This window comes from Eubalaena glacialis, chromosome 2, assembly GCF_028564815.1.
Source record: "Eubalaena glacialis isolate mEubGla1 chromosome 2, mEubGla1.1.hap2.+ XY, whole genome shotgun sequence".
NCBI lineage: Eukaryota > Metazoa > Chordata > Mammalia > Artiodactyla > Balaenidae > Eubalaena > Eubalaena glacialis.
This window is the reverse complement of record NC_083717.1, coordinates 145,568,310-145,595,571: the sequence shown is the minus strand read 5'-3', so window position 1 is coordinate 145,595,571 and position 27,262 is coordinate 145,568,310. Positions and strand designations below refer to the sequence as shown.

General features: G+C 43.6%; 1 protein-coding gene across 4 annotated transcripts in view; it reads left to right on the top strand.

Moving 5' to 3' along the window:
* The first annotated feature begins 663 nt into the window (after positions 1–663).
* CDKL1 (cyclin dependent kinase like 1) overlaps positions 664–27,262 on the top strand; it is a 56,352-nt gene continuing 29,753 nt past the window's right edge. For 2 of the 4 annotated variants that reach the window (XM_061180823.1, XM_061180822.1), the window contains exon 1: positions 980–1,668. In XM_061180823.1, the coding sequence (XP_061036806.1) occupies positions 1,501–1,668 (168 nt within the window). In that variant the 5' untranslated portion in view covers positions 980–1,500. Of the gene's footprint in view, positions 749–979; positions 1,669–27,262 lie in introns of those variants that run through there. The other 2 variants (XM_061180821.1, XM_061180820.1) reach the window with 2 other exon arrangements.

The window sequence follows — 27,262 nt, the reverse complement described above, 5'->3', positions numbered from 1 at the left end:
CCGTTAATTTTCCACCATTGTGCTCCGACCTGAGCGAGTAGGAGCCAGTCGGGAGAAGGATGTAAATAAGGAACGTAAGATAGGGCAGGCTCTGTAAGCCTCCATCTCCCACATTATAAGCCCAGCTCTAGTGGAAGTCAACGGTCAAGCACCGCCCCACCCCACCACAACTCCCAAGCTAGTGGGGGTACGTGCAGACTCTAACCAATTTCAGTCATTGTACTGTCATCATACTTCCTCTCTTCCTCTCCCCCTTTCTCTCATTCATTCATTACTGGCTGCTACAGCACTGACCAGGACAGACACAGAAGCTGCCCTCAAGGCATTCACAGTCTCGCGGAGAATACAGGGGAGTAATCACAGTTATCACACGGTGTGGTACAGGCTGCGTGGGGTGAGGGGCTCCTAGCGCAGGCGTCTTCCCGGCAGACTCTGCCAGAGCTGCGTTTTCCACGACCTGCTGGAGTTTGCCATCTTGCAGGCCTCCTCTCCCCGGCAGAGGGACGTGCAGGGACCCGGGCCCACGTCCAGAACAGCTTCTCCCGGGCTCCGAGGCAGCCCACCAGTGCCTTTCGCCGCAGCAAGGACGGCGGCCGGGTCCGGGAGGGAAGCCGGGGCGCTGCGGCCCCGCCCTGGCCAGGCCGGGGCGGGGGCCGGTTCCCATAGGGATCGCGGGCCGGCCGGCCGCGACCGAGCTGGGCGGGAGTCGGCGAGGCAGGAGCTAGGCCGGCCCGACAGCTGCGGCGCCGTGAGTCCTGGGCGGCGAGGGAGGCGGGGGCCGAGCCGCCACGTGGCGCCGCTCGAGGCTGCGCGGCGCGGGCTGGGGCGGGGGTGGGAAGCCGGGGCGGCGCTGGCGGGTTTCCCCGCGGCCGCGCAGCAGCAGCGGCGGGGCGGGAGAGGTGGCCCCGCCCAGCGGCGGGACGGCGCGGCCCTGCTTCCCACAGAGCTCCGGGCCCGCCCCTGGAGGCGCGGGGCGCGGGGCGCGGGGCATGGGGCGCCTCGCAGGGCTCTCCCCTCCGGCGGGGCCTCGCCGCCGCCGCCCGCGCGGGGAGCCGGGCGGTGTCTTCTTGCCGAAGGGAAATGAAACCCGATATCAGAACCGGGGAAGCCCTTACCCTTCCCGGTCCTCCAGCCAGCTCATGTGTCTTAGATCGGATGAACTTACCATTAAAAAGATAGATTGTCTTACAACTCAGTTCGTTTTAGGATGACGGGTTACATTTTAACTTGCAGGGTATATAACAGACGATTAAACTTGAGTTACCAAAGGCAGCTGACTCCAGGCTGTCACCCTTGATTAAGTGGCCACGGCTGAGGGGCGAGGCTTTAAGGGAATGGGTCGGTTCCTAATTCTATAACGAGTGCCGTCTTCTGTTCTAGGTCCTTGACAAAGACCCATCGTTGAGTGAAGCTCTAGTGCAGTGTGTTCATGCCAAGATTTTATAAGCGACATTTTCAAACTATGTGAAGATCCCTTTAAAGAAGATTTATTCTTCTGTGATGGAGAAGTATGAAAAAATTGGGAAAATTGGCGAAGGATCCTATGGAGTTGTTTTCAAATGCAGAAACAGGGACACGGGTCAGATTGTGGCCATCAAGAGGTTTCTGGAATCAGAAGATGACCCTGTCATAAAGAAAATCGCCCTTCGAGAAATCCGCATGCTCAAGGTAATGGATTTTTTTAAAATTAATTTATTTATTTAGGCTGCGTTGGGTCTTCATTGCTGAGCGCAGGCTTTCTCTAGTTGAGGCGGGGGCTACTCTTTTTTTTTTTTTAACATCTTTACTGGAGTATAATTGCTTTACAATGTTGTGTTAGTTTCTGCTGTATAACAAAGTGGATCAGCTATATGCATACATACATCCCCATATCCCCTCCCTCTTGCATCTCCCTCCCACCCTCCCTATCCCACCCCTCTAGGGGCTACTCTTCGTTGAGGTGCATGGGCTTCTCCTTGCAGTGGCTTCTCTTGTTGTGCAGCACCAGCTGCAGGCACTCAGGCTTCAGTAGTTGTGGCTCGCGGGCTCTAGAGCGCAGGCCCAGTAGCTCTGGCGCTCGGGCTTAGTTGCTCTGCTGCATGTGGGATCTTCCCAGACCAGGGATTGAACCCCTGTCCCCTGCATTGGCGGGCAGATTCTTAACCACTGCGCCACTAGGGAAGTCCTGGTAATGGATTCTTTAAAGTGGATTCTTTAAAGTGAATTTTCAGGGACTAAAAAAATGAAAGTGAGTCGTGTTATGTGAAATAAATGCCTTGAGATGTGGCCACATCTCCTTCCTTCACGGACTTCTGTCCTCAGTGACACAAATGGGACATCTGTGCACGAGTCACCAATTATATAATGAATTAGAAAGTGGAGACGTTAAGTGCAGGGAACGATGGCATTCACTTTCAGACTTGCTGTGGAATATTTTATTTTTCTTCCCAGTGGCTTCTTTCCCATGTCACCTGTAGATTTGGTTCATGAAAAGCCATCAACTTTTATAGTACAGGAACTTTCCATGATTTTTAAACTTCTAGACTAGCTTCTGTTGATGTTCTGAGTCCATGAAGAGAATTAATCATTCACCTGTTTTCCAACAGCTAGGAAGCTGACAGGTTTTCATTATGCCTCACATTTATCTACTGCTGAACTTTATAATGTCTTGTCTCTAGAAAAAGGATTTTTCTCAAAAAAGTGAAATGATTGCTTTAAAAATGTTCATCAGTTAACTTTTGGAGACCATGATATGGGGGGGGTGTTGTTTATTCTAAGCTGAAAGTATTTTTTTCCTGGAATGGAAATGAAGAAGGAAAGTATTTTTCCTTCTTTTCTGAATTTCTGTGAAGATGAAACCCAAATCCTACCCTATGTAGAATGCGCCCTGTAATGAACGCAGTGTGGGTTAACTTTCAACAGATTAACTTTCTCCGTAGGAGTTAGTTTTAAACTGTTAGGGCCTCTGTGTTCTGACAAGTACAACTAACTATCCAACAAGGAAAAAGCAACCTCGTGCGAGCTCAGTGGAACATCCAGGGGATTTTCTCTTACCTTTGCTTCTCCATTCTCTCCAGGCCTCTCTAAAAGTCTTCTTCTCCCCATGAATTGAGTGTGTGGGGTTATCTCTGGATAAGGACCCCAAATGGGAAGTGGAGGGCTTTGGATAAATTAAAACGGGTGGGGACAACTTTCTCTATTTGGGTCTACGACATTCTTTACCAACTGGATGTTGTCAATTCTGAGAAGACACTTCCAAAGCCCCTGTGAAGTACTCCCCTAGGAAAGAGCGAGACAAGCAGTGTTTGCCCATCCCACCGCCTGGTTGCCCTGCCCTCCCACTCTCTACACCGGGAGAGAGAGGGTCTCACTGTTTCCCCGGGGCCCATGGATGTTTTTCACTTTCTCAGGCTTTCGCTAGCGGAGAAGGTGATAATTGTATTTCAAAGGGCCCATTTACTCCAAAGAAAAGCCAGTCTGTTTCTAGTGGAGAGATACTCTTTTTCTGATTCTGAAGGTCACCTGCGAGCACCTGTCTGAAACCTCTCACTATTCTTTAGCAATACGGTGTTTACAAGTTTAGTCCCTGAATTAATTCAGTTCCGTCAGGATGGGGACCTCACCTCTAGATCTCTGTATCAACCACTTGGCATGTAATACCAATAAATGTTATTGTTGGATTGAAAAAAAGATGTTAACAAAATAAACTCTTAGGAAGGGTAGATGTTGCCAATAAATTAGGAAGTCAGATGTGTTCTGTTGAGTAACTGAATATTGATGTCCTCTGAAGGATACAGTTGAGTGCCCAGGAGCCTGATTACAAAGCACACAGCACTCCATTCTCCAAAGTCAAGTGCACAGCTGAGACTCCCCTGATCTGTATCAGGTGATAGGACTAGATTATCAGTAGAGCCTGTCCCTTCAAGCCCTAACTTTTCAGAATTCTGTGATATTCCTAACACATAATGGGTGCTTAAATATTTGCTGGATAAATGAATTGAGGGTTTGTTAAATGAAGTCATACTTTCTCCATTTATTTATTCAGTAAATATTTATGGAGCCCCATTGTACCTAAAACAATGTTTACGTGAAGTTGTACATCCTGTCTTTCAGATGCTTAACTGGTGGAAGATGAATTTCCCCTCAGCTCTTACACCCAATAGACTGGGTTCCTAATGGGCAGGGCCTGTGTCATTCACCTTGTCTCTCTATGCCTGTCATGAACCCTCTAAATAAAGTGTTTGGAGGCTTGCTTGAACTAGACTTTGAAATGTTTAGGGAGACATGGAATAAGAGATAAGGCATTCAGGGCAGACAGTCTCTCCTAGGGAAAAAAGAGGTGCATAAGTGGAAAACAGTATATTGAAGGAACACAGGTAATAACCCCAAAGTCTTAGCCAAGATGCCTGCTGGGCTAACAGGCCTGGGAGAAAAGAGAAGGAAAGGAAGCCAGTGTCCATTAGGAGGGGGGTGTGAGGAATTTCTTGGAAAACAGGTCTGGCCCTGGGATAAGTGATGATTAGCACATAGCTGCACCTTGGTCCCAGGTGGCCTTTGGGGTTTGGAGCCTGCCTTGGGGACATGTTGTTGTCCCTGAGAACAGGAAACTGCTGAGGTCTAGGCTAGTGTTTTAGGGCCCCATCTGAGCTGCATTCAAGGCAGAGCTCTAGGGCCCATGGAAGGGGAATTCTAAACCAGAACCAAGCACAGTTCCATGGGCCCAGGTTCAAGGGCTCAAGGGCTCAGTGAGTGTGAGTTCCTAGGATTTTCCTTGCACACCCCTCACAGAACTGGGGCTGTTAATGACCCCTGCTAAGGTCAAGAACTAGGAAGACTGAGGCTGAAGGTACCTCAGTGACCTTAGCAGGTGAGAACAAGCAAGGGCTGAGGCCCAGACTGCTCTTATTATGATAAAGAAAGCAAGAAAGGTAGATTAAGGCCAGATGTAGAAGGCTTTGAATGCCAGGCTGAGGAGTCTGGCTTTCACGTGAAAAAAGGGAAGCCAGCCAAGATTTTTTATTAGAAAGTTATCATTTGCAGACTTGTGAATTTCATGGACCAATAAAATTTCAAAAAAAATTTTTGTTTTTTTTACAGATTGGTCGGCATTTTATTAATTAATTAATTTATTTATTTTTGGCTGTCTTGGGTCTTCGTTTCTGTGCGAGGGCTTTCTCTAGTCGCGGCGAGTGGGGGCCACTCTTCATCGTGGTGCGCAGGCCTTTCACTGTCGCGGCCTCTCTTGTTGCGGAGCACCGGCTCCAGACGCGCAGGCTCAGTAGTTGTGGCTCATGGGCCCAGTTGCTCCGCGGCATGTGGGATCTTCCCAGAGCAGGGCTCGAACCCGTGTGCCCTGCATTGGCAGGCAGATGCTCAACCACTGCGCCAACAGGGAAGCCCCCCTGGTCGGCATTTTAAGAGATTGGGTTATCACCATCACTTCATAAATGAAAGGACGTTTTAATATTTTAAAAAAACTAGGAAAGACCCAATTTTAGGAAAAAAGCAGTCCTCCTGAGAGAGTAGTTGACAACTAAAACAACATTTCTATATATATACATTTCTCAGGTGTGTGAGAGTGTATGAGTGTAAGGGTGTGTGTGTGTGTGTGTGTGAGAGAGAGAGAGAGAGATCATTGCCCTTATTTTTCTCACTTCACTATCCATTGATGAAAATGAAGACATCATCTGTTTTGTGCAGCCTAAATTTCATGAAAGTTAGTACTATGTCTGCAAACAAAGAGACTCCCCAGATCAGATGATGTCCTACTTATAGGATCTATCTGATACAACGAAATACTAATACCACAAAAGAACTGAATGCTCCCTTGGATTTTTTTTTTTTTGGCTGCGTTGGGTCTTCGTTGCTGCGCACGGGCTTTCTCTAGTTACAGCGAGCAGGGGCTACTCTTCGTCATGGTGCACGGGCTTCTCATTGCGGTGGCTTCTCTTGTTGCAGAGTGCGGGCTCTAGGCGAGCAGACTTCAGTAGTTGCAGCATGAGGGCTCCGTAGTTGCAGAACGCGGGCCCTAGAGTGCATGGGCTTCAGTAGCTGTGGCACGTGGGCTCAGTAGTTGTGGCACATGGGCTTAGTTGCTCCACGGCACGTGGGATCTTCCCGGACCAGGGATCAAACCTGTGTCCCCTGCATTGGCAGGCGGATTCTTAACCACTGGGCCATCAGGGAAGTCCCTGGATTTTATGTTATAATAGAATTTGGCATGTATCTGTCCTCAGAGAATTGCTTGTATGTTTTTTAAACCATTTATTTAATGATTTAAAGCAACTCCCAATAGTTGCTGTCAGACTCTTTTAAAAATTTCAGTTGTTTCCATTAAGCAGGTAAGATCATGGGAGTGAATTGTCTAGCAGTCAGTTGCATAATTATTAAGGCACCACACCTACAGTGTTTCTTGTTCTTGATGTGAAAGCATATATGAAGATGTAACTATACATTGGTAAATGATTTTAAGGATAATAATTATTATCAAGAAACCTATTTTGCTAATATTTTTAGAAAACATTTTTTCTGAAAATTTGAAACACTTTTCAAATAACATTACTTCATGCCATTTGGGGAAAAAGTGTGACACATTTTTATGAGATAAATTCAGTATTTGTGCTAATAAACTGCTCCCTAAACTAAATGTAATTCGCTCTTCACCAAGAGGTCCTACTGCAGTCAACCCTTTAATGTTTTCATTTGAATCTTATTTTTTCCAGGCTTTTAGACAAATAAACAATTGCTCCAGTTAAAGTTAGTCAGCTCGTACTCTACTTTAAGAACATTAAGTACCATTCTAGTGACAGTAATAAAATTATACTGCCATACCTGAGCTCAAAGCAACTATCCTACCCTTTCTCAAGCTCACTTTCCATTGTGGAAAAAAAAGAAAGAAGTCAATATTTTCAGTCAGTGTTTTTGATGAGACACCTGTGTGTAAGATAGTTGACATGTGTTCATTTGGCAAGTTTTTACAGAACTCCTGCCATGTACCAGGCACTGTTCTAGGCTCCTGTCCTCACAAATAAGGAGAGACTAACAGTAAACAAATGATTATATGTCAAGTGGTGAAAATGAAGCAGGATAAGGGGGTAAAGGTGATGGAGGGGCTTGCTTTTTTATATAGAGTGGTTAGGAAGAGCCTTCCTGATGAATGACATTTGAAGACATTCCAGCAGAAATGTGAAGGAGTGACTCTTGCAGCTATTTAGGGGGAAAGCATTCCAAGCAAGGGGAAGAGTAAGACAGAGGCCCCAAGGCAAGATCAAGTGAGGTGTTCTAGGTGTGTTCTGGTGTGTTCTAGGAGGAGCAAAGAGATGAGTGTGTCTGGAGCAGAGGAATTGAGAAAGAGAGCCATAGGAGATGAAGTTAGAGAGATGGGGGGGTTAGATATGAGGGCCCTGTGGGCCATGGTAGGGACTGTAGATTTTACTTTGAATGAGATGGGAGCCATCAGAGGGTTTTGAGCAAAGGGGTGCCCTGGCATGACTTATACCCTAGAAGGGTTCCTCTAGCTGCTGGTTACTACAGCTCCATGAGCAGGAAGATCCGTTAGAAGACTGCTGATGTGATCCAGGTGTGAGGTGATGGGGTTTGGGTCAGAGGGGCAGCAGTGGAGTTGGTCAAATTCAAGATTTATTCTGAGAGAAGAGCACATAGGAATCCGATGGTTGGATGAGGAATCACGAATGACTCCAAAGTTCTTCAGTTGAGTACCTGGAAGAATGAAGAGATCATTCACTGTGATAGGGAGACCCAGGTGCAAATCTGGGGGAAAGGAAGTCAAGAGTTCTGTTTTGGATATGTTATATTTGAGGTGTAAACCCACTGTAAAGTGGGCAATTAAATGCACAAGTCTGGCATTCAGGGAAAAGTCCGGGTTGGAGATACCACCATGGGGAATGGAGAGACAAATACCAAAGATTGAGCCCTGGAGCTCCAGCATCTGGAGGTCAGGAAGCTGAGGAACCAGCAAAAGAGGTAAGAAGGGGTGATCTTCAAGGCAGGAAAATCCCAAGAGCAATGTTCTTAAAAGCTGAGAGAAGGGGATTCCCTGATGGTTCAGTGGTTAGGACTCCGCACTTCCACTGCAGGGGGCCTGGGTTTGATCCCTGGTCTGGGAACTAAGATCCCACGAGCTGTGTGGTGTGGCAAAAAAAAAAAAAAAGCTGAGGGAAGAAAATGTTTCAAGAATGAGGGGGATGCTCAATGGTGTCAAAGGTCACCTTTAGTACAGGCTTAGAATTAGCCATTGGCTTTGAAAATATGAGGGTCATTTGAGACCTTAATGAGAGCTATTTGGGCAGAGTGGTAGGAATGAAAGCTTCATCAGAGAGGGTTCAAGAGAGGATGAGAAGAGCAAAGTGAAGACAGTGATAGAGGCAACTCTTCTGAGGAGTTTTATTATAAAAGGAAGCCGAGAAATGGGGCAGTGTGTGCTTGGAAGGATGTGGCATCAAGAGAGAGTTTTGAAGTTGTTTTTAATATGGAGAAATAAGTATATTCGTATGCTAATGGAGGGAGAGAATTCCTGGAGCCATGACCTTGAGTTACCAACCTAGACCATGACCCAAAATAACTATTATAATAAAAGACCAGTTCATGGACCAGCTAGGAGATTAGGCCACCTCTTCTTTTATTTGGAATGTTGCTAGGTTCTTTCCACACACTCTTCTTAGTCTTTAGGGAACAAGACCCACAGCTGTCTTAAAGCTATTGGCCTAGAACTTCTTCTAGCAGGGTGTACGACATCTGATTTGTGTTGTGAGCCATGAACCCTTCAGGAGAGGGTTCAACCCTTTTCCATAACTAGGGTTCAAGCATATAAAGATATATTTTTCAAATTAATTAATTAATTTTGGCTGTACTGGGTCTTTGTTGCGGCGCTTGGGCTTCTCTAGTTGCGGCGTGCAGGCTCTGGAGCAGGGGTCCCCAACCCCTAGGAACCGGGCCGCACAGCAGGAGATGAGCAGTGGGCGAGCAAGCAAAGCTTCATCTGCCGCTCCCCCATCGCCAGCATTACCGCCAGAAACACCCCACACCCCACTCCCGCTTCGTGGAAAAATTGTCTTCCACGAAACCGGTCCCTGGTGCCGAAAAGGTTGGGGGCCGCTGCTTTAGAACACGGGCTCAGTAGTTGCAGCCCGTGTGCTTAGTTGCGGTATGTGGGATCTTAGTTCCTGGACCAGGGATGGAACCTGGGCCCCCTGCATTGGGAGCATGGACTCTTAACCACAGGACCACCAAGGAAGTCCCAGGCATATAAAGATGTTTTGGATAGGAGGCGCCATGGTCATGACAGAAGCCAGGTTACAGAGAGAGAGAGAGAGACAGTCCCTGAAAGGAAGTCATCTTAAATCAAGAAGTCTGGCATCACAGGCCTGAGGCGGGAAGTGGGTACTACTTCTGCATAAAGCAGGTGGCTGTAATTGAACCCAGCCCCCTGGGGAATATCTGTGTGTCCAGCAAGAAAAGAACTGTGTGATTCAAAACAAACACAAGCCAACCAACCCAGAATCACTGTATTACTAAGGCCCCAAGCCTTTATGCTACTGAACCTTCTCTCTGTGGGATGCAAATGGTAGAACTATTGGAAGAGGAATCAAAGAATTCCAGCCAGCAGCTATGAGGTGCCCCGGCAGATGTTGGGCAGCAAGGCAGACGGTACAGGGGCCTTAGAGTAGATCAGACCAACATCAGTCAAAGTTTGACTATCCTCCTTCCAGAAGATGAGAAAAGCAAGAGCAACAACAAGGAGAAGGAATCATATTGCCATTTGGTGACTCAGTGGTCTTGGGTGAAATGCCAAGGATTGTTACCTAGGATGCACAAACTACACTTATAACAACCTTAGGAGGTATGTATTGTTATCCCGTTTTACTAATGGATGTAGGATAGTCAATGATTTGTCATGCCCTCCGGGTTAGTGAGCTGGATACCGACACAGTTCTGTCTGTCCCCATGTCCATGCCGGGCTGCTCCCACACCTCAGAACCATCATGTTACACCAAACATGTACACCACTGTACTCTTTCTTAAGTCTCCCAGAGACTGGTCCTCAGGGTTTATTCCGCCCTTGCTTCCAGCGGGCCTTAGTTCTGAGACTCATGGCTTTCGTGGAAGCCTGGGGTTCTTACTGGAATATCAGTTTTTTCCAATTCTTATTCCTTAACTCTATAGATTATTTTAGCAGGCACAAAGTTATGGTTTGCTACCAACAAAGGTGGGGATAAGCATGGGGGAAAAGGTCCGTTTAAAACTTTACTATAAACATTACAATAAAGTTCATTCATTCTTAATGAGAGCAGTGTCACCCCCAAGAGGATGAAAATTGGTTCTTAGGAGTTGGGTCCTAACACTTTTATTGTATAACGCACAGATATACATATAGTACATATACATATATACAGTATATTTTTGGAATTAAAATTTCATTGAGAGATGATTAGGAAAAATGTGTAAAAAGACTCTTTTGAGTGACAAATATGAAAAAAAAAAAAAGGTCCACGGGGTATGGGAGGTTGAGAATGTTGAGTGTGTACTGTGTGCCAGAAACATGCTCTCATTTGACTGTAATTAATCATGAATAGTAGTAACCTACTGAATGTTCAGAGCATTCCCTTTTTTCCTACTGTCTCCTCACTTTCAATAACTTCCAGCGAGGCTGTGGGCTGTGTGACTGCTCGGGCACAGGAGCCACTGTTACGAACTGCAGTTTCTGATCCGGCTCAAAGCTGTTGGGTGACCTTGGGCAAAAGCTCCAGTGCCCGCTGGAACCCGGCCCACCTTACTGCCGTGATTTATGTCTCTGTTTGGCATTGCTTTGCTGACGTTGCTGAGGGTAGCAGGGCGCTTTGGGGACAAACACCTAACAGCAGTCAAGCAGCCTTAAGGATGCCAGGGCAGGAAAGTAGAGGGTCCAAAAGAGCAGTCGCAAAGGGGAGAGGAGAGAGGAGGAGACAGGAGGAGCAGTAGAGAAAGGAGAGAGAAAGGCACAGGTGGGAAGGCAGAAGGTGGGGTTCCAAGGGGAGGAGCTGGAGGTGAAGCACTTTACGTGGTCTCCCCCGTTTCAAACTATCAGACCAGAAACACTGCTGGGCATATTACCATCCTGGTGATGGTAATGTGCTGCGGGGAGCAGGACTGTGAAGGTTCCCCATTTTTCAAAGCATTTATGCAGTGCTTAATACCACGTGCTCTTGTGTCAAGGCCCCATTCCATGGAATGCTAGTAGAGTACCATGTAAATGCTCCCTAGCATTAGAATCTAAGCAGAGTTTTCATAATTTCTGAAGGCTTTGTCTCCCCTAGTATTAGTTGAAGGAATATTTCCCCCGTATTAGTTGAATAGCATTTACCAACTTAATAGAAGTCTCCAGGGGAAATCCTGTGACATCTTTAACAATTTAATCTTGCTGTTGCTAATTGGTGCCATTTCTAGGTCCCTTTTCTTCATATTGCTTAATTGGCTTATTGAAATATAATAGATTAGTAACATATTTCTGTAACTTGTTTTAGCCATGTTCAGCATTCTCTGTTATGGTTTATGTGGGATTACAAACTCAAAAGTCTGTGGGGAATCACAGTGGTAACATAAATGAGTGGAGTGGGCTGAATGCAAGACAAGATGGAGCAGTGGAGACTAGGGCAAACTGGAGACTGTCTTGTGGGAAGTGGGTGGCCACTGCCCACCCAGCTCACAGGCTGCAAGGGGGCTAGACTTTCAGAGTCTTTTTTTTAAAGCCAGAGATCAAAATTTTGTGTAAAGTCTCCTGGGTTTTCCCCCATAACTCTTGTTTTTAAAAAAAATTCAATATATATGCACACGAGGAAAGAATAATACAATGAATACCTACATATCTTTAACTAGATTCACTAATCTAGTTAATTCTAATGTTAGAATTCTTCATTTCTTTTCTATCTCTGTCTCTGTCACACACACACACACACACACACACATACTTTTTTGGCTGATGCACACACATTTTTCCTAAGTATGCAGCATGAATCTCCTAGAATGAAGAAATTTTTCTATGTACCACAATGTGATTTCCACACTCAAGAAATGTATCATTGACTCAATACTATTATTTAATATACAGTCTGTGCTCAAATTTCTCATATTGTCTCAATAATATATTATTATTATATATATTATAATGTATATATGTATATGTATGTATGTATGTGTACATTTTAATCCAGGATCTAATCAGTGAGCATACATTGCATTTAATTGCCATGTTTCTATAGTCTCCTTTAATCTAAAACAGTATTCTAACTTTTTTTTAAATTGAAGTATAGTTGATTTAGAATGTTGTGTTAATTACTGCTGTACAGCAAAGTGATTCGGTTATACATATATATACTTTTTTTAATATTCTTTTCCATTATGGTTTATCATAGGGTACTGAATATAGTTCTCTGTGCTGTACAGTAGGACCTTGTTGTTTATCCATTCTATATATAGTAGTTTGCATTTGCTAATCCCAACCTCCCACTCCTCCCTCCCCCAACCCCCTCCCCCCATGGCAACCACCAGTCTCTTCTCTATGTCTGTGATTCTGTTTCTGTTTTCATAGATAGCTTCATTTTGTCATATTTTAGATTTCACATATCAGTGATATAATATGGTGTTTGTCTTTCTCTTTCTGACTTACTTCACTTAGTATGATAATCTCTAGTTGCATCCATGTGCTGCAAATGACATTATTTTGTTCTTTTCATGACAGAGTAGTATTCCATTGTATATATGTACTACATCTTCTTTATCCATTCATCTGTCGATGGACATTTAGGTTGTTTCCATGTCTTGGCTATTGTGAATAGTGCTGCTATGAACATAGGGGTCCATGTATCTTTTTGAATTATAGTTTTGTCTGGGTATATGCCCAGAAGTGGGATTGCTGGATCATATGGTAATTCTATTTTTAGTTTTCTGAGGAACCTCCATACTGTTTGCCACAATGGCTGCACCAGCTTACATCCCACCAACAGTGTAAGAGGGTTCCCTTTTCTCCACACCCTCTCCAGCATTTCTTATTTGTAGACTTTTTAATGATGCCCAGTCTGACTGGTGTGAGGTGGTACCTCAATGTAGTTTTGATTTGTATTTCTCTAATAATTAGTGATGTTGAGCATCTTTTCATGTGCCTGTTGGCCATTTGTATGTCTTCTTTGGAGAAATGTCTGTTTAGGTCTTATGCCCATTTTTCAATTGGGTTGTTTGTTTTTTTGTTGTTGAGTTGTATGAGCTGTTTATATATTTTGGAAATTAAGCCCTTGTCGGTCGCATTGTTTGCAAACATTTTCTCCCATTCTGTCAGTTGTCTTTTCTTTTTGTTTATGGTTTCCTTTGCTATACAAAAGCTTATAAGTTTGACTAGGTCCCATTTGTTTATTTTTGTTTTTATTTCTATTGCCTTGGGAGACTGACCTAAGAAAATGTTGGTACGATTTATGTCAAAGAATGTTTTGCCTGTGTTCTCTTCTAGGAGTTTTATGATGTCATGTCTTATGTTTAAGCCTCTAAAACCATTTTGAGTTTATTTTTGTGTGGTGAGAGGGTGTGTTCTAACTTCATTGATTTACATGTGGCTGTCCAACAGTTCTCTAACTTTTAAATTCTTTTTTCCGTCTTTCATGGTATTGACATTTTTGAAGAGTCCAGGTCAACTGCTTTGCAGAATGTGCCTCAACATAAGTCTCACTGTTTCCACATGATTTGATACAGGGTAAATGTTTTCAGCAGGGATACACATGGATGAAGCTGTGTCCATCACACTAGTTCTCTTCAGGAAGTACATGATATCATTTTGTCCTGTAATTGGTGCTCTCAGTTTTAATCTCTTGGTTAAGATGGGTCTGTCATATTCCTCAACTGTAAAGAAACATTTTCCCCTTTATAATTAATAAGCAATCTGTGGGGTGATACTTTGAAACAGTGTGACTGCCTTGTTCCCCAGCAACTGTCACCCAATGATCCTTGCCTGAATCAATTATAATAAGAGTTATTGTAAAATGGTGATTTCAACAATTCTTTCTACATTCATTAGTTATAATTTTTCTGTAAAAAGAGCTTTTTTCACCCATGCCCCTGCCCCCAATACACACAGTTTTTAGTGTCACTGTGAATTATGGATTTTTAAAAAATTCAACGTGTTACAAATCATCGCTGTCATTCTTTTTGATTCTCAAATTGTCACACATTTGTCCATTTGGGGCTCCTTGGACCCAGCTCCTTGGTCTGACAGATGCCTATCATTCCTTGTGTACTTCTTCACCATGGGGCACAACGAAATGTTCCAGGCTCATCCTGCCCCAGCTCTAGAATCAGCCATTTCTCCAAGGAGCCCTGGTTCCTTTTAGTGAGAATGCAATATGATTTTAAAATGTTGACAAGAAATTTAAAAAAAATTTTTTAACACCATTCAGCCCAAACAAAACACATCAGCAGACAATGTTTGACCTGCAGGCTCAGTTTGGGACCTTTCGATTATACAGCTTTTATTGTATGCAGATGTTCTCACTAGAGACTGGCAGATCTGACCCCTCAGGGTTCATTGCTAATGTATGTAGGTGTTGGGAGTTTATGGAAACTGGTTGTCAATTGGAGGACAAAGTGAAGCATTCCCTTGCCCACAATGATAGAAACCAAACAAAACCCGTTATCATCCTCTCTCCCTATTTGTTCAACAAGTGGAGACCTGTTTGATTTTATTTTTACAAGATAACATACTAACTGCAAATAGTAACAGACTGTTTTGTTTGTTTATTAGAGGATTTTTTTGGCTTAACTCACAGTGTATTTGTCTAGAAAGATCGTTCCCGCTGTGTAGTGAACTCCTAAGAAATAAAGCTGCCATGCTCATCTTCAAGAACAAAAGAAGCAGAAATCAACAAGCTGGCTCTTTACCTTTTTAAAAATACCCAGTTTGCAAGGAGTTTAAGCTCATACCATCATCTGTCAGTGCTCTAAACGCCCTTACACACATCCTGCCACACACCTTACTCTAAAAAATAAAACATCATAGAGCAGGAGGAGGCTGAATAAATGATTTTATAATGCACATTGATAAGAAATATATTCTCTTGCTTTCTTTGCCACTTAATTTTATTTCCAGCAAAAAAGATTTATAGGTAGACAACTATGTTACATATGGTTATTATCAAATATTCAAACCACACTAGAAAGTAGTACTTTTTACATACAATAAAATTTTTTTTTAATGGGCCAGGCTCGTATCTTTCATTCTTATTTTTTTAATGTTTTAATTCACCTTTTTATTTGGCAGGATTGATGTTTTAGGCCACAAATTTGCTTTCAACAGGCATATTTTCTTGCTAATTATTAATCTTCTTTGTTACTTATTAACTTTAAAAAGCACTGTAGTAAAAATGCTTTGGTGTAAAATTGCCCTGTTGAAAATCTTTGAACTCCATTTCTCTTTTTGTTAGAATAATGAAAGGTGAGTTTCTAAACCAACTGACACTATCAACCGAACCAAAAACCTAAAAACCAAACTAATCATTTGTTTTATAACTATCAGTACGTTGCTGCATGAATATTTGGCCATGTCATTGTTAATTCTCATTTTGATCTCATTTGTACTATTGCTTTTTTCCTAGTACTTTTCATATACTTTATTAGTCAGTAAAACAGTTTAAGCCTCTGCTGTGTACATCCACATCCTGGGCTGGGTCTTGAGAGGAATCCGCAAGAGATCTCAGCCCAGGTCTCTGGCCAGAGGACCAGCCTGGCACATTCTGTTCTGTCCATGTTGTCTGTTGCCGACCTAAAATAAATTAACTTCACCTCTTCACCTGTAATTCCAGGTTTTTTGGTACTCCTCCCCTCTTCTAGCCATCCCCAAAACTAAGCCATTAGCCAGGGTGTCTACCACGGGGTTCTTGGCATTTGGAGAAAATGTGGGATCAAGGCAGCTTTTCTTTACCAAAAGAGAGAGTTCTTCCACTCCTGGTTCCCAGACTAACGGATTAGCCACTGAAGATGCGGCACCATGTGGTGGCTGCTGGTTCAATGCACATACCCTTGAAGGGCCGGGGTACAGGTCCCACCATTCCATTAGGCTGGCTGGTTGTAGGTGATGAGGTAGGTAGGTAGTAAAACCAGTGGATCCCATGGCCATGTGCTAACTGTCATGCCTCCTTTGCTATAAAACGGGCCCCTGGTCTGATGTTGTGTGGACTCCCATGCCAGTAAAGCCCTCGGATTGTGGTGCTGGCGGAAGAGGCAAAACCCATATCTAGAGTTAGTATCAGTTCCAGTAGGGACAATCTCTACCTGCTCTGAGTGACAGCTGGTCTCCTTAAAGGACAGTGCAGATCAGTGCCTCAGTATCTGTTTTTTCTATTGGCAGGTTGGATACTCAGCAGCAACAGTATCCAGATCAGCCTTGGGGAGAGAAAGCCAGTGCTGTTGGGCCACGTATAACCACCATCCCTGCAGCTGTGGCCACTCTGTTCATAGGTCAATTACACAAGGGTTGGGGCGGCCAAAGACAAAGCAGGCTGACCCCTGAAAAGACATCCTCTGCCTGGTTGCTCAGTACTTCCTCTGCAGTAGATGCTCTTTTGGTGGGTATTAATATGAAGCCCAGAGATCCTCAAGCTCTGTGCTCACTCCCACAAGTACAGTTTGTGCCTCTTCTCCAAATGATCTTTCAGTCTCGCTCCATCTGGACTCTTAATCAACTAGATGAGCTATGTGCCCCTGCCCACAGGTCCATGCCTGTCTCAGGTCCTTTCTTCCTGCGTACAGAGTCAACCGTCCAGTGCGCTGCTTGAAGCTCTGCTCAGGGGGAGGATTCCCTTTCACCATGTCCTTCGAGGCTCTGCCAGGTGGGGCTATAAGTATATTGGCAGTCCGTCTTCAACTAGGTGACAGGGGAGAATAGGCCACCTATTATTTGTAACTTGCTTGTTCCCTCCAGACCTGCTTAAACAGGATAACAAATGAATACTTTCCATAGTATAGTGGATTGCTGTTGCATCCATGCAGTCTTATGACAGTGGATCTCTATTACCCAGTTCACAGTCGGCAGCTCTGGATCACATAGTTACTTGATGTCCCATGGTCAGGTGCTCAGTCTCTACTAGGGCTCAGTGACATGTCAGGAGCTGGATACCTCTAGCATGATTGGATATACAGGGTCATATGGCCTGAGTGGTAGTGTAGCTTTGACCCCCTGTAAAGTTCTGTCTTGCTTTGGGTCCTACTCAATATTGGCAGCCTTCCAAATCGTCTGGTAAATTAAATAGAGCAGTATCCCCAAGGACTATATACGCTGCCTCCAAGATCTAAAGAGAACCACTAAGTGCCATGCCCCCTTTTTAGTGGTGGAGGATACAAGGTGCAACAATTTGTCCTTTCCTTTAGAGGGGATGTCTCAGCCTGCCCCAGGCCATCGGACCCCTAGAACATTACCCGTATGCCATGCCTCAGAAGGTTTTCTCCCACGCTCTGGCAGACGTGTCTTAATTGGGCATTCAGAGTACTTGTCATTTCCTGCTCACGCAGGGGTTCCGATTAGCTTGGTGTTCTCAATGAAGTGGACCAGCTTGATATTCTGTGGAGTGTCAAGATGATCAAGGTCCCTGTGGGCTTTTTGTAACAGGGAACAGGAGAGTTAACCTAGGCCTTGGGCAAGACAGTGAATGTGAACTGCTATCCAGTCCACAAAAAGTGAACTGTTTGATCCTCTGTACTGATAGGGATTTGAAAGAATATATTCATCAGATTAGTAGTTCCATGTCAAGTACCAGGGACTGTGTAGATCTGCTCCAGGAGAGATAACCATACCTGGCTCAGTAGCTGCAACTGGAGCTATGATTTGGTTGAGTTTAGAGTAGTCTCCCAGGTGAACTGAGTAGGGGTGTGATGGGGACCACCACTCCTGCATCCTTTACATCTTTGATGGTGGTACTAATCTCGCCAGTTACTCCTGGGATGTGGTTTTGCTCCTGATTTACTGTTTTGGCCAGGGTCATATTGTGGGCTGTGCAATTTCAGGCGCTTCTGTTTGGCCCTTTCTGCCATATTGGTTCTTATTCACAGATCATGGAACCAATGTGTATCCATCCCAATTATTCACTTGGGAGTAAAGCAAATAATCTCAAAAGTGGATCCATGGACCCTTTAGGCCCACTGTGAGGCATTACTCTAACGTGGGGCCATGATAGCTTTTTGGGTCCCCAGATATCAGTGCCACCTCGGACTTTGTAGCCACAGCTCTTGAAAGGTCTGGGTATTTCCCTTTCCTCAGCTACTCTGGTAAATGGCTACAGATTGCTTTGGGAAAGGATTGAGGAGTACTTGTGGTAGCATTGCAGGATCCTTTGGCAAGGTGACTCAATCAACAGCACTTTTTGGTCTACAAACTTGACTTAGATCTAGAAACTGGGTGAGGACTGCAGTTTTCTAACAGTTGACATCAACTTTCTGCTCGCCATGTCTCCATTTCTTCTGGTAAGACAAACCTAGTAACACACCTGCCAACTGCCCTTCTATTTTACCTATAAGAACTCCATGGTGAGTTCCTGTCTGTGCATCAGCACAGATTTCTGGGAAATAAGGCAGCTGGCCTTACTTCCCATAATGGTCTCTATGTACATCTTGCCACTGTCAGCACCTGGTCTCAGCCACTCCAGATCTTATCACTCCCATTGGAACCAGAGAGCCTAATTCCATGGTAGCATCTCTAGCCTACAAATGACAAGCCTGTCCACCCAGCCTACAAAGGACAGCCACCACTGAGCTTCTCAAAGATGCTGGTGATCTCCTTCCCTGTACCTTCCTTACTGCTTTAGTGCAGGGAGTATTCTCCTGGCCTCCCAAGGAAAGATAATGAGGATGTGGGTTTTGCAGTGTCGCCTAATAGGTCCACTCTAACATTTCCACCTCCTTGATTTCCCAGACCCCTTCCTCAATACTCTGCTGAGGCAGTTCCAGCATCTCCATCTTAACCTATTGAAAGCCCAAGTTTCAAATACCAGCAGCATACTAAAGATTGTCTCCAGGTGTCATTGTCAGGAAATAAGTCTCAAGTTACAGGAGAGTGCTTCATGTCAACGAATCCTCCTCCCTGCATCCAGCTGTGTATTTCACTACTGTCATGGTCCAACACCCTCAAGATTACTGCTGTTACATATGAGCCAGGTCTTGAGTTCTTTGAGTACAGTTATTTCCTCCTGGAGCAAGAGCCGTGCTGCCCTGCTCAGGCGCTGCTATAACCTTATCCTAGTTACAGGTCTGTGTGCCCTGGGAGGAGGTGGGGATAGAATCTAAGGAGGATGCACATCGTCTTCTTAAAGAGGCACTTTCCTCAAGGAGGTATTTTCAGGGTCTCTGTGTGAGAGGAAGTGTTTCACTTTGGCTAAAGGGCAGAAGTTGCTTCTCCCAGCCCAGAAGGTTTGGGGAAATTTGAGAGTTTAAGAGTCTCAGGCTCATCCTCCTAAATGTCCCTATTCCAGATCTCAACGTCCCTCTCATTACTCACCAGAGCCCTTACGTTGGCCTAAGAGACCTGTTGAGGCTGAACGTTGTCTCCTTTGTATCTCTGCTACTCTTATTAAAGTCCTGAGCCTGGTTTTAGCACCTGGTGTCTGCAGGAGATAAATGTCTCTCTAAATACTGCCTTAGAGGCCTTCTGATTCCTGCAGTTGACCGGTGGCTAACCCAAACCTGTCATTCTTCTCTCTTCTTTTCTCAACAACATAAAGGTGTTAACAAAAGTCAGCTCATTCAATAATCCCTGCAGTCACCACTGCCCCACACCACGCATGTGCACTGCCATTGCGTGAGCCAAACCTGCACCTCATTCAAAACCAGCCTAATGGAATCTTAGTGATTATGTTGCTGCAGCTCCCCAGGGCTTCTCTTACCCCACTTACCGCCAGCAGAGGGGTCCTCGTTGCCATTCGCCTGGCGATCGATCCAGTTTCAGAATCCCATTCTGAAGATCCACTGGCTAGAGTCACTTCTGGTACCACCTGTCTTAGCCTGTGTATCTCCCAGAAAGTAAAGTCTGAGACAAAGTATTTCTGTTCCAGGATCCCATCTAGGACACCACATTACATTTAGTTGTCGTGTGTCCCTAGGCTTCCCTTGGCTGTGACACTTTCAGACTTTCCATGTTTTTGATGGCCGTGACACTTCTGAGGAGTACCCGTCAGGTATTTTGTAGGCTGCCCCCTATTGGAATTTGTCTGGGGTTTTTTTCACGGCTAGACTGGGGTTATGGGTTTTGGGAAGGAAGACCGAATCACATCAAGTGTATATACTGTCCCTATTGATGTTGATCTTAATCACCTGGTTGAGAATCACCTGTTTGACTGTTTTCTCACTATAAAGTTACTCCTATTCAGCTTCTCCACACTGTAGTCTTTTGGAAGGAAGTCACCATATGCAGCCCACACTTAAGGAGTGGGGAGTTAGGTTCTCCTCCTTGATGACAGAGTATTTACATAAATTATTTGGAATTCTCTTACATAGATTTATTTATTCTCTCCATTCATTCATTCATTCATTCAGTATTGACCTATGGATATTTGTGTCCCTTTGACATACCCCCATCAATGTAGGATTTGTTTTTGTTTTTGTTTTAGCACTTTCCTTTCTGGCACCGCAAGATACTTCAGCCTCATCTTGGGTTTTCCCGCCCTACATGGAATCATCCATTTTCTTTAAGGAGCCCTGGTTCCTTTTATTGGAGAATGGTATTAGAAACTAAGATCTGAACACTAGGAGTAGTTGTTGCTACTGGATGTGGTTGTTTCTAGGCCCTCACAGCTGAGGAAGCAAGGTAATGTATGTGTGCATACTAACCTGTGTGTATACACTTAGCTATAGTTATTCCTATTTGTGTCTGTATCTATCTTAAACTAAACATGACTTTATACTGGTGCCTCCGGCTCTAGTCCGTGCATAGATTGGATCATGAGTTACACTAGCCTCCTCTCCTTGCTTAGATGTAAAGTCCTGCGCTGACAGGGAGAACCTGGCTTCCCTATCCGACATTCATTTACTTCATTGTTCAATTCCAACGTACATGTATAGCATTATCAGAATTGCTAATTCCTACTCCCATGGGAAACAGCTTTATCAACAAGAGTATAATGCTTATGTGTAGTTCCTTTTGACTTTTTTCTTACACTGTCTACCCATTTCCAAAGTTACTTAGGTCAGCACTTCCTCCCCCAATCCTCTTCAGTGCGGTGGTTTCATTTGTAATACAGTTAGATTCTTTTGTCACATTCTGCATTCCCTAACCTCCTAAATGATTTTTTAAAATTTGCATACATTAAGGTTCACTCTTCGTGCTGTAAAGTTCTATGTGTTTTGACAAATGTGTAATGTCACATATCCACCATTGCAGTATCACACAGCATAGTTTCAGTGTCCTAAAAAATCCTGTGTGTTTCATCTGTTCAACCCTCTCACATGTCCTTTGAACCCCTGGCAACCACTGACCTTTTTACTGTCTTCATAGTTTTGCCTTTTCCAGGGTGTCATATAATTGAAATCATACAGTATTTAGTCTTTTTAGACTGGCTTCTTTCACCTAACAATATGCATTTGTTTCATACATGCCTTTTCATGCCTTAATAGCTCATTTCTTTTTATCACTGAATAATATTCCATTTTATGGATGTAGCACAATTTACCTATAGGAAGACAATTTGTTTGCTTCCAGTTTTTGGCGATTATAAACATTCGTGTTCAGGTTTTTGTGTGAATGTAAGTTTTCAAATCATTTGGGTAAACACCTAGGAGTGGATGGCTGGACCTTATGGTGCAACTGTGTTTAGCTTTGTAAGGAACTGCCAAAGTGTCTTCCAAAGTGGCTGTCCCATTTTGCATTTCCACCACCAATGAATGAGACTTCGTATTGTTCAGTATCATCACTAGCATTTGTTGTTGTCAGCTTTAGCCATTCAAATAAGTGTGTAATGGTATCCCATTGTTTTTGTAATTTGCAATTCCCTAATGAAAAAAGATGTTGATCATCTTTTCATATATTTATTTCCCATCTATTTATTTTCTTTGGTGAGGTGTCTGCTCAGATTTTTTGCCCATGTTTTGGGGGTATATTATTTTGATAAATATTGCTAAAACTTTCCCCAAAAGTTGTAGCAGTTTGCACTCTAACCAGCCATGTGTGAGAAGATCCATTTCCCTGTACCCTGGGCAGCACTGGATGTTACCAATTTTGGAATGTTTGCCTATATGTTAGGAAAAAAAGTCGCACCAAGCTGTTGCTCTGATTTGCCTTTCTCTTACTACTAGTGAGATTAAGTATCTTTTCATGTCTCTTGATGGTTTATCTTTCCTTTTCTGTGTATGTGTTACCTATTTATAGCTTTTGCCCATTTTTTCCACTAGGTTGTCTTTTTCCTCATAGTACATACAACTTCTTTGTAATATTAGGACTATCATTCTCTATTTGTCATAACTTTAACAAATATTTCCCTGCCAATTATTTGTCTTTTGACATTGTTTATAGTGCACTTGTTTTTTTTTTTCTCTTGCAAACCAACATTATTTTATTTTTTTATTATGGTAAAATATACATATCATAAAACTTACCGTTTTAACCATTTTTAAATGTACATTTCAGTGGCATTAAGTGAATTCACATTGGTATACAACCATCAGTTCAACCATCTTCAGAACTTTTGTCATCTTCCCAACATTATTTTATTTTTATGTAGCTAGACTTACCTAGCTTGTTTTTTTTTCTTCTGGAACTCTTGTGTTGTTTTTAGGATGCTTTCTCCCCAAGCTAAGGTCCTACAAAGTTCTCCTAAATTTTTTCTACTATTTATATTATTTTATATTAAAACATTTAATATATTTATGTTAAATGTTTATAAATGTTTTAATGTATGCAAAATTTATTCCTGTATATGGGGTGTTGAGATATGGTTCTAATTTTCCTGATGAGTAGCCAGTTTTCCCAGAATCATTATTAAATAAAGCACATTTTTCAACTATATTGAAATACTACCTTTGTCATATGTTAATTTCCCTTATGTATATGGATCTAATTCTAGACTCGGTACTGCTTCTGTTTGTTCATTTCTGTGTCTGTAGTCTGCTGGGCTGTTGATAATGATGACGATGATGACAATTACAGGTGCTTTATAGAAAATTTAACCATTTGGTAAAGCAAGTTGACCCAGTTTTTTCCCTGATGATTTTAAAACAGTTATAGTTCTATATGAACATAAAAGCCATTTTATCTAGTTAAAAAGATCCTTTTTGTATTCTGATTGGAATTGCATTACATCCACATATTTTTCAGAAGAACTGACATTTTTATGATATGAATTCTTCACTGGTATCATTTTATCAGGACCATACTTGTACTTCCAAAGTCCTAAGTCCTTAAATGAGGTAAAGGTAAAATCTAGAGCTTTCTTTCTGAATCAAAAGCGAAATTGGGTACTGCTGCTATTAACTCTTACATTGAGTTGCATGATTTAGTTGAGAGCATTCATCCGGGTGAGAAGGAAGAACGAGAGGAAATATGAAGAACCTTGATTCTTTCTTAGTTTAGACAAGCTCTAAACCTTGCTGGATCTCAAGTTCTTGAGAGTGTTATAATATGCTGATCTGGGACTCCTTGGGAAGTACCCAGGATTAATTATTATAAAGGAGGGGGACATCACTTTTCTCCATTCTGGGTGAATGTTAACTGATAAAAAATTCTTGCAAAGGGATCTGTGTAACTGAGACCAAGAGTCGAGTTCAAAAATTGTAAAGGCTTGTGAAAAACATTTTACCGAGACAGCTCTCAACTTGCTAAACTTTAATCCCTGTTCTTTTTTTATTTACCACAAATTTATGGGAAAAGAAGAATGTTTTTGAAAGGAAAAGAAGATATGATCCTTGAGAAAATGGTCTGTTTTCCTCTAAAGCACAGACAGGATAAATATCCCCCCATGCTCTGCACAAAGAACAGAGACCAGAGAATCCTTAGCACTTGAGGGATAGGAGAGACCACAGATGTAATGGTCTGTACACTGGTCAATCCAGAAACGTGTGAGCGCTGAGGCGTCCCTAGGGTAGAGGTCCCAAACCCAGTACCTACAGGGGCCAGGCAGGTGTGGGAGAAATGATTCACTCTCACAAACAAATATATTTTTTCTTATTTGTCTTAAAATATGCAGTTATTTCTATTGCTTGTACATTTTCCCACTTTTGATAGAGATATGGGCACATTAAATATGTCACTTTTAACTTTAAGAAAATTAATACTGGAGAGTGATGATAAAGGGCAACTTTCACTTGGCCTTAGTGTCAGGGAGTGGTCGGGCGTGTTGGGACTGTGATGAACTCAAGTATCCAGCCTTATCTAACGTGGACAGCTGCTTCTCAGTCCCAACCCACTGACGCCACAGACTGCAGGATTGCTAGATTGCCAGCGTTTTCAAGAGGATCTTGGTAACCAGGGTTTTAAAGTAACATTTCCTGATCTGAAATGTTGGCAGCTGGGTCAAAAATTCTTCAAAATGCTAAGGCCAAACGTTTGACCTTAGAGGACGTAGAAGCCTGAGCTTATCACAACGGATAGGTGGGCAGTGAGGACAAAGGGCTGATGACAGGGTGGAGGTGGCTGCCCAAGAAGCATGTGTAGCCTTCTCAGCTCTGCGGGGGAAACCAAGCAGGGCTCAGGTTAAATTCAGTGGATGAAATTAGCATTCTTTTTTTAATGTCAGAGAAAATGCTTTGCTTCGCAGCATAATAGGAAATATCCATATTCAAACAGCAGAGAAAATAAAAAGGAGACCAAAATAAAATAGCAGCAGCAAAGGCAGAAACTTTATATAAGAGACACTAAATCTGAGTCTGAGGTGGCCCAGGCTTCTAGATATAGAATAACTGAAGGATGGTGACTGGCCTGGGAAGAGGCACTGACATCCTCAAGATTGAGCCAGCACAATTCAGAGTGCTGAGGAATCAGACCAGGCCTGAGGCTTTGGTTTCACATACTCATAAACAGGAAGGAATTAGAATTAAAAGAGCCCTGAACTCCATCTTCGTAGTACATATGGTAATTTAGTCTGTTCTATTAAGACTCCTATGTACAATAAGCATGTTGAGTAAGCCTGTGGACAGTCCATCCAGCATGTTGCTTGGTTCTTCTCATCTAATTCCTCCCAATGCCCCTAAAGGAACCCATTCAAGGTTGAAGAAGAAACATCCAAACCTTCGTCAATGCAAACATTCACAATATCGGAGCCTTGATCAAGACCTCCAGGCTACCAATTGCAGACTAGATTCAGGACCAGAGGTGTCCCTCTGAGCTCTGCCCCTGAGGCCAGGGGAGTCAACAGAGAAGAGTACGGTTTGGGGATGCTAAATCTGCCACATCTGGCTCCTGATCTCACCACTGCACTGACGCTGCTTCCGGTGAGGTCACACGAACCCCTTTGGGACACCCCCCCGGGCGCCTCTCAGACTTCTTCCCACTTGACTCTTCAGCAGCATCATCACCGTGGACCACTTCCTTCTTCCACAATATCTCTGTAGTGTCACGTTCTGCTGTCTTCTCTCTTATCTTGGGAGACCTTCTTTCCTTTCCCCTCCTCTGCTTCCTCCTCATCTACCACATATCTGGGTGCTGGGGTTCCTTGGCCTCTTCCTTCTCACTCACTCTTCTGGGCAATCACTTCTAGCCATGGCTTTGCTTACACTCACGCTGACTCCCCGGCTTTTATCTTCAACTCAAACTCCAGCCGACCTGACGACTGTATTGGTATCTCGGAGTCCCTGTCAACCCAACGTGCCAGAACAGTAGTTCCTTCCCCCCAAAACCTGCCCTTCCCCTCAGTCATGGCACCACCATCCACCCCCATTATACAAACCGTTGGTCATTCTTGACACCCTCTCCTCCATGCCTCACCTCCAGTCCATCACCACATCCGGACTATTCTAATAATAAGATCTCTCTCCAAACAGTGCCTTTCTTGCCATCTCCCCTGCCTCAGCGCTGGTCCAAGCTCTCAGCTATCGACAGGCTCTTCACTGGTCTCCTCTCACCATATTGCCTCCTCTGAGCCATTCTGTATCCTGCCACCATAGTGAGCTTTTAAAAACCCAAATGGTAAATTATCACATCTTGCTAAAATTCCTTCCGGTAGCTTCCCATTGCACTTAGGATGAAACGTAAATTTCTTAGTATGTCCTGCAAGGCCCCACAGGACCTGCCTTCTGCCTGTCTCACTGGCATCAGTTCCATGTGCTTGACACTCAAACCACACCCTCCTGCAGTTCCTTAAGTGGCGTAAGTTCCCTCCTGGCTCAGAGCCAGTCCTCTGCCTGGAAAGCCACCATCTCTCTACCACCACCCCTTCCCTTGGTCTGGTCAGACCCTTCTCACCCTCCAGGACTCAGTTCAAAGTCACTTCCCAAGGACAGTTTCTCTAAGGCAGCCTAGTCTTTTATATATGGAGGGCTCTTCATGGCACTTCTTTGCTTAATGCCCGAGTCCTCCGTCCCATTCACCAGTGTGTCCCTAGTGCCTTGAATAGTGCCAGAGGCTGAGCAGACACTCTCAGATCTTTGTTATAATATAACAAAGAACACAGCCAGGACAGGGACTGGCTCCCAGATATCTGCTGCTCTGGAATGTTTTCAGGTCACCCAGAATCCTGGCTACCTACAGAGAGTTAATAATTTATTTTAAAATATTTATAATTTAACGTTTGTAAGTCCTAATTAGAATTTAGTCTTAGCAATTGATTTTTCTAAATGAAGAATTTTCTGGAAATCAGTTGAGAAATAAGTTATTGGCTGTTTGCAGCTACATAAAGTTTGTCTCATGGCAGGGGATAGGAGAGACAAGTGGTTTAAGTGTCACATGACATCTTCCTATGTTGCCAGAGGCATTGGAAGCCCTCACATTTGACGATAAACGTCACAAGCCTTAAATGTGTATATGCGCCTCAGTGGTATGGTGAAAAGTACTCTCACACTCCTGGCAGAGGTGTAAATATGTTTGATCCTTTTGGAAAGCAGTTCGGCCATATCTGTTTAGAGCTTTATGTTGTACTCCTGGGACTCTAAATGGTGCCCAACTAACTTCTTAAATGGCCACCTTCCCCAAGGAGATCTTCCCTGGGCCACTCACTACCCTCGAGCCAGGTACCCTTTCCTGGGGGCTTTTTGTAACACTTATCACGTCTGTAATTACTTGTTCCACATCTGTCTCCCCTCCTAGGTTCTAAGCTCCTTGAGAGTAGGGTCAAGTACTTGC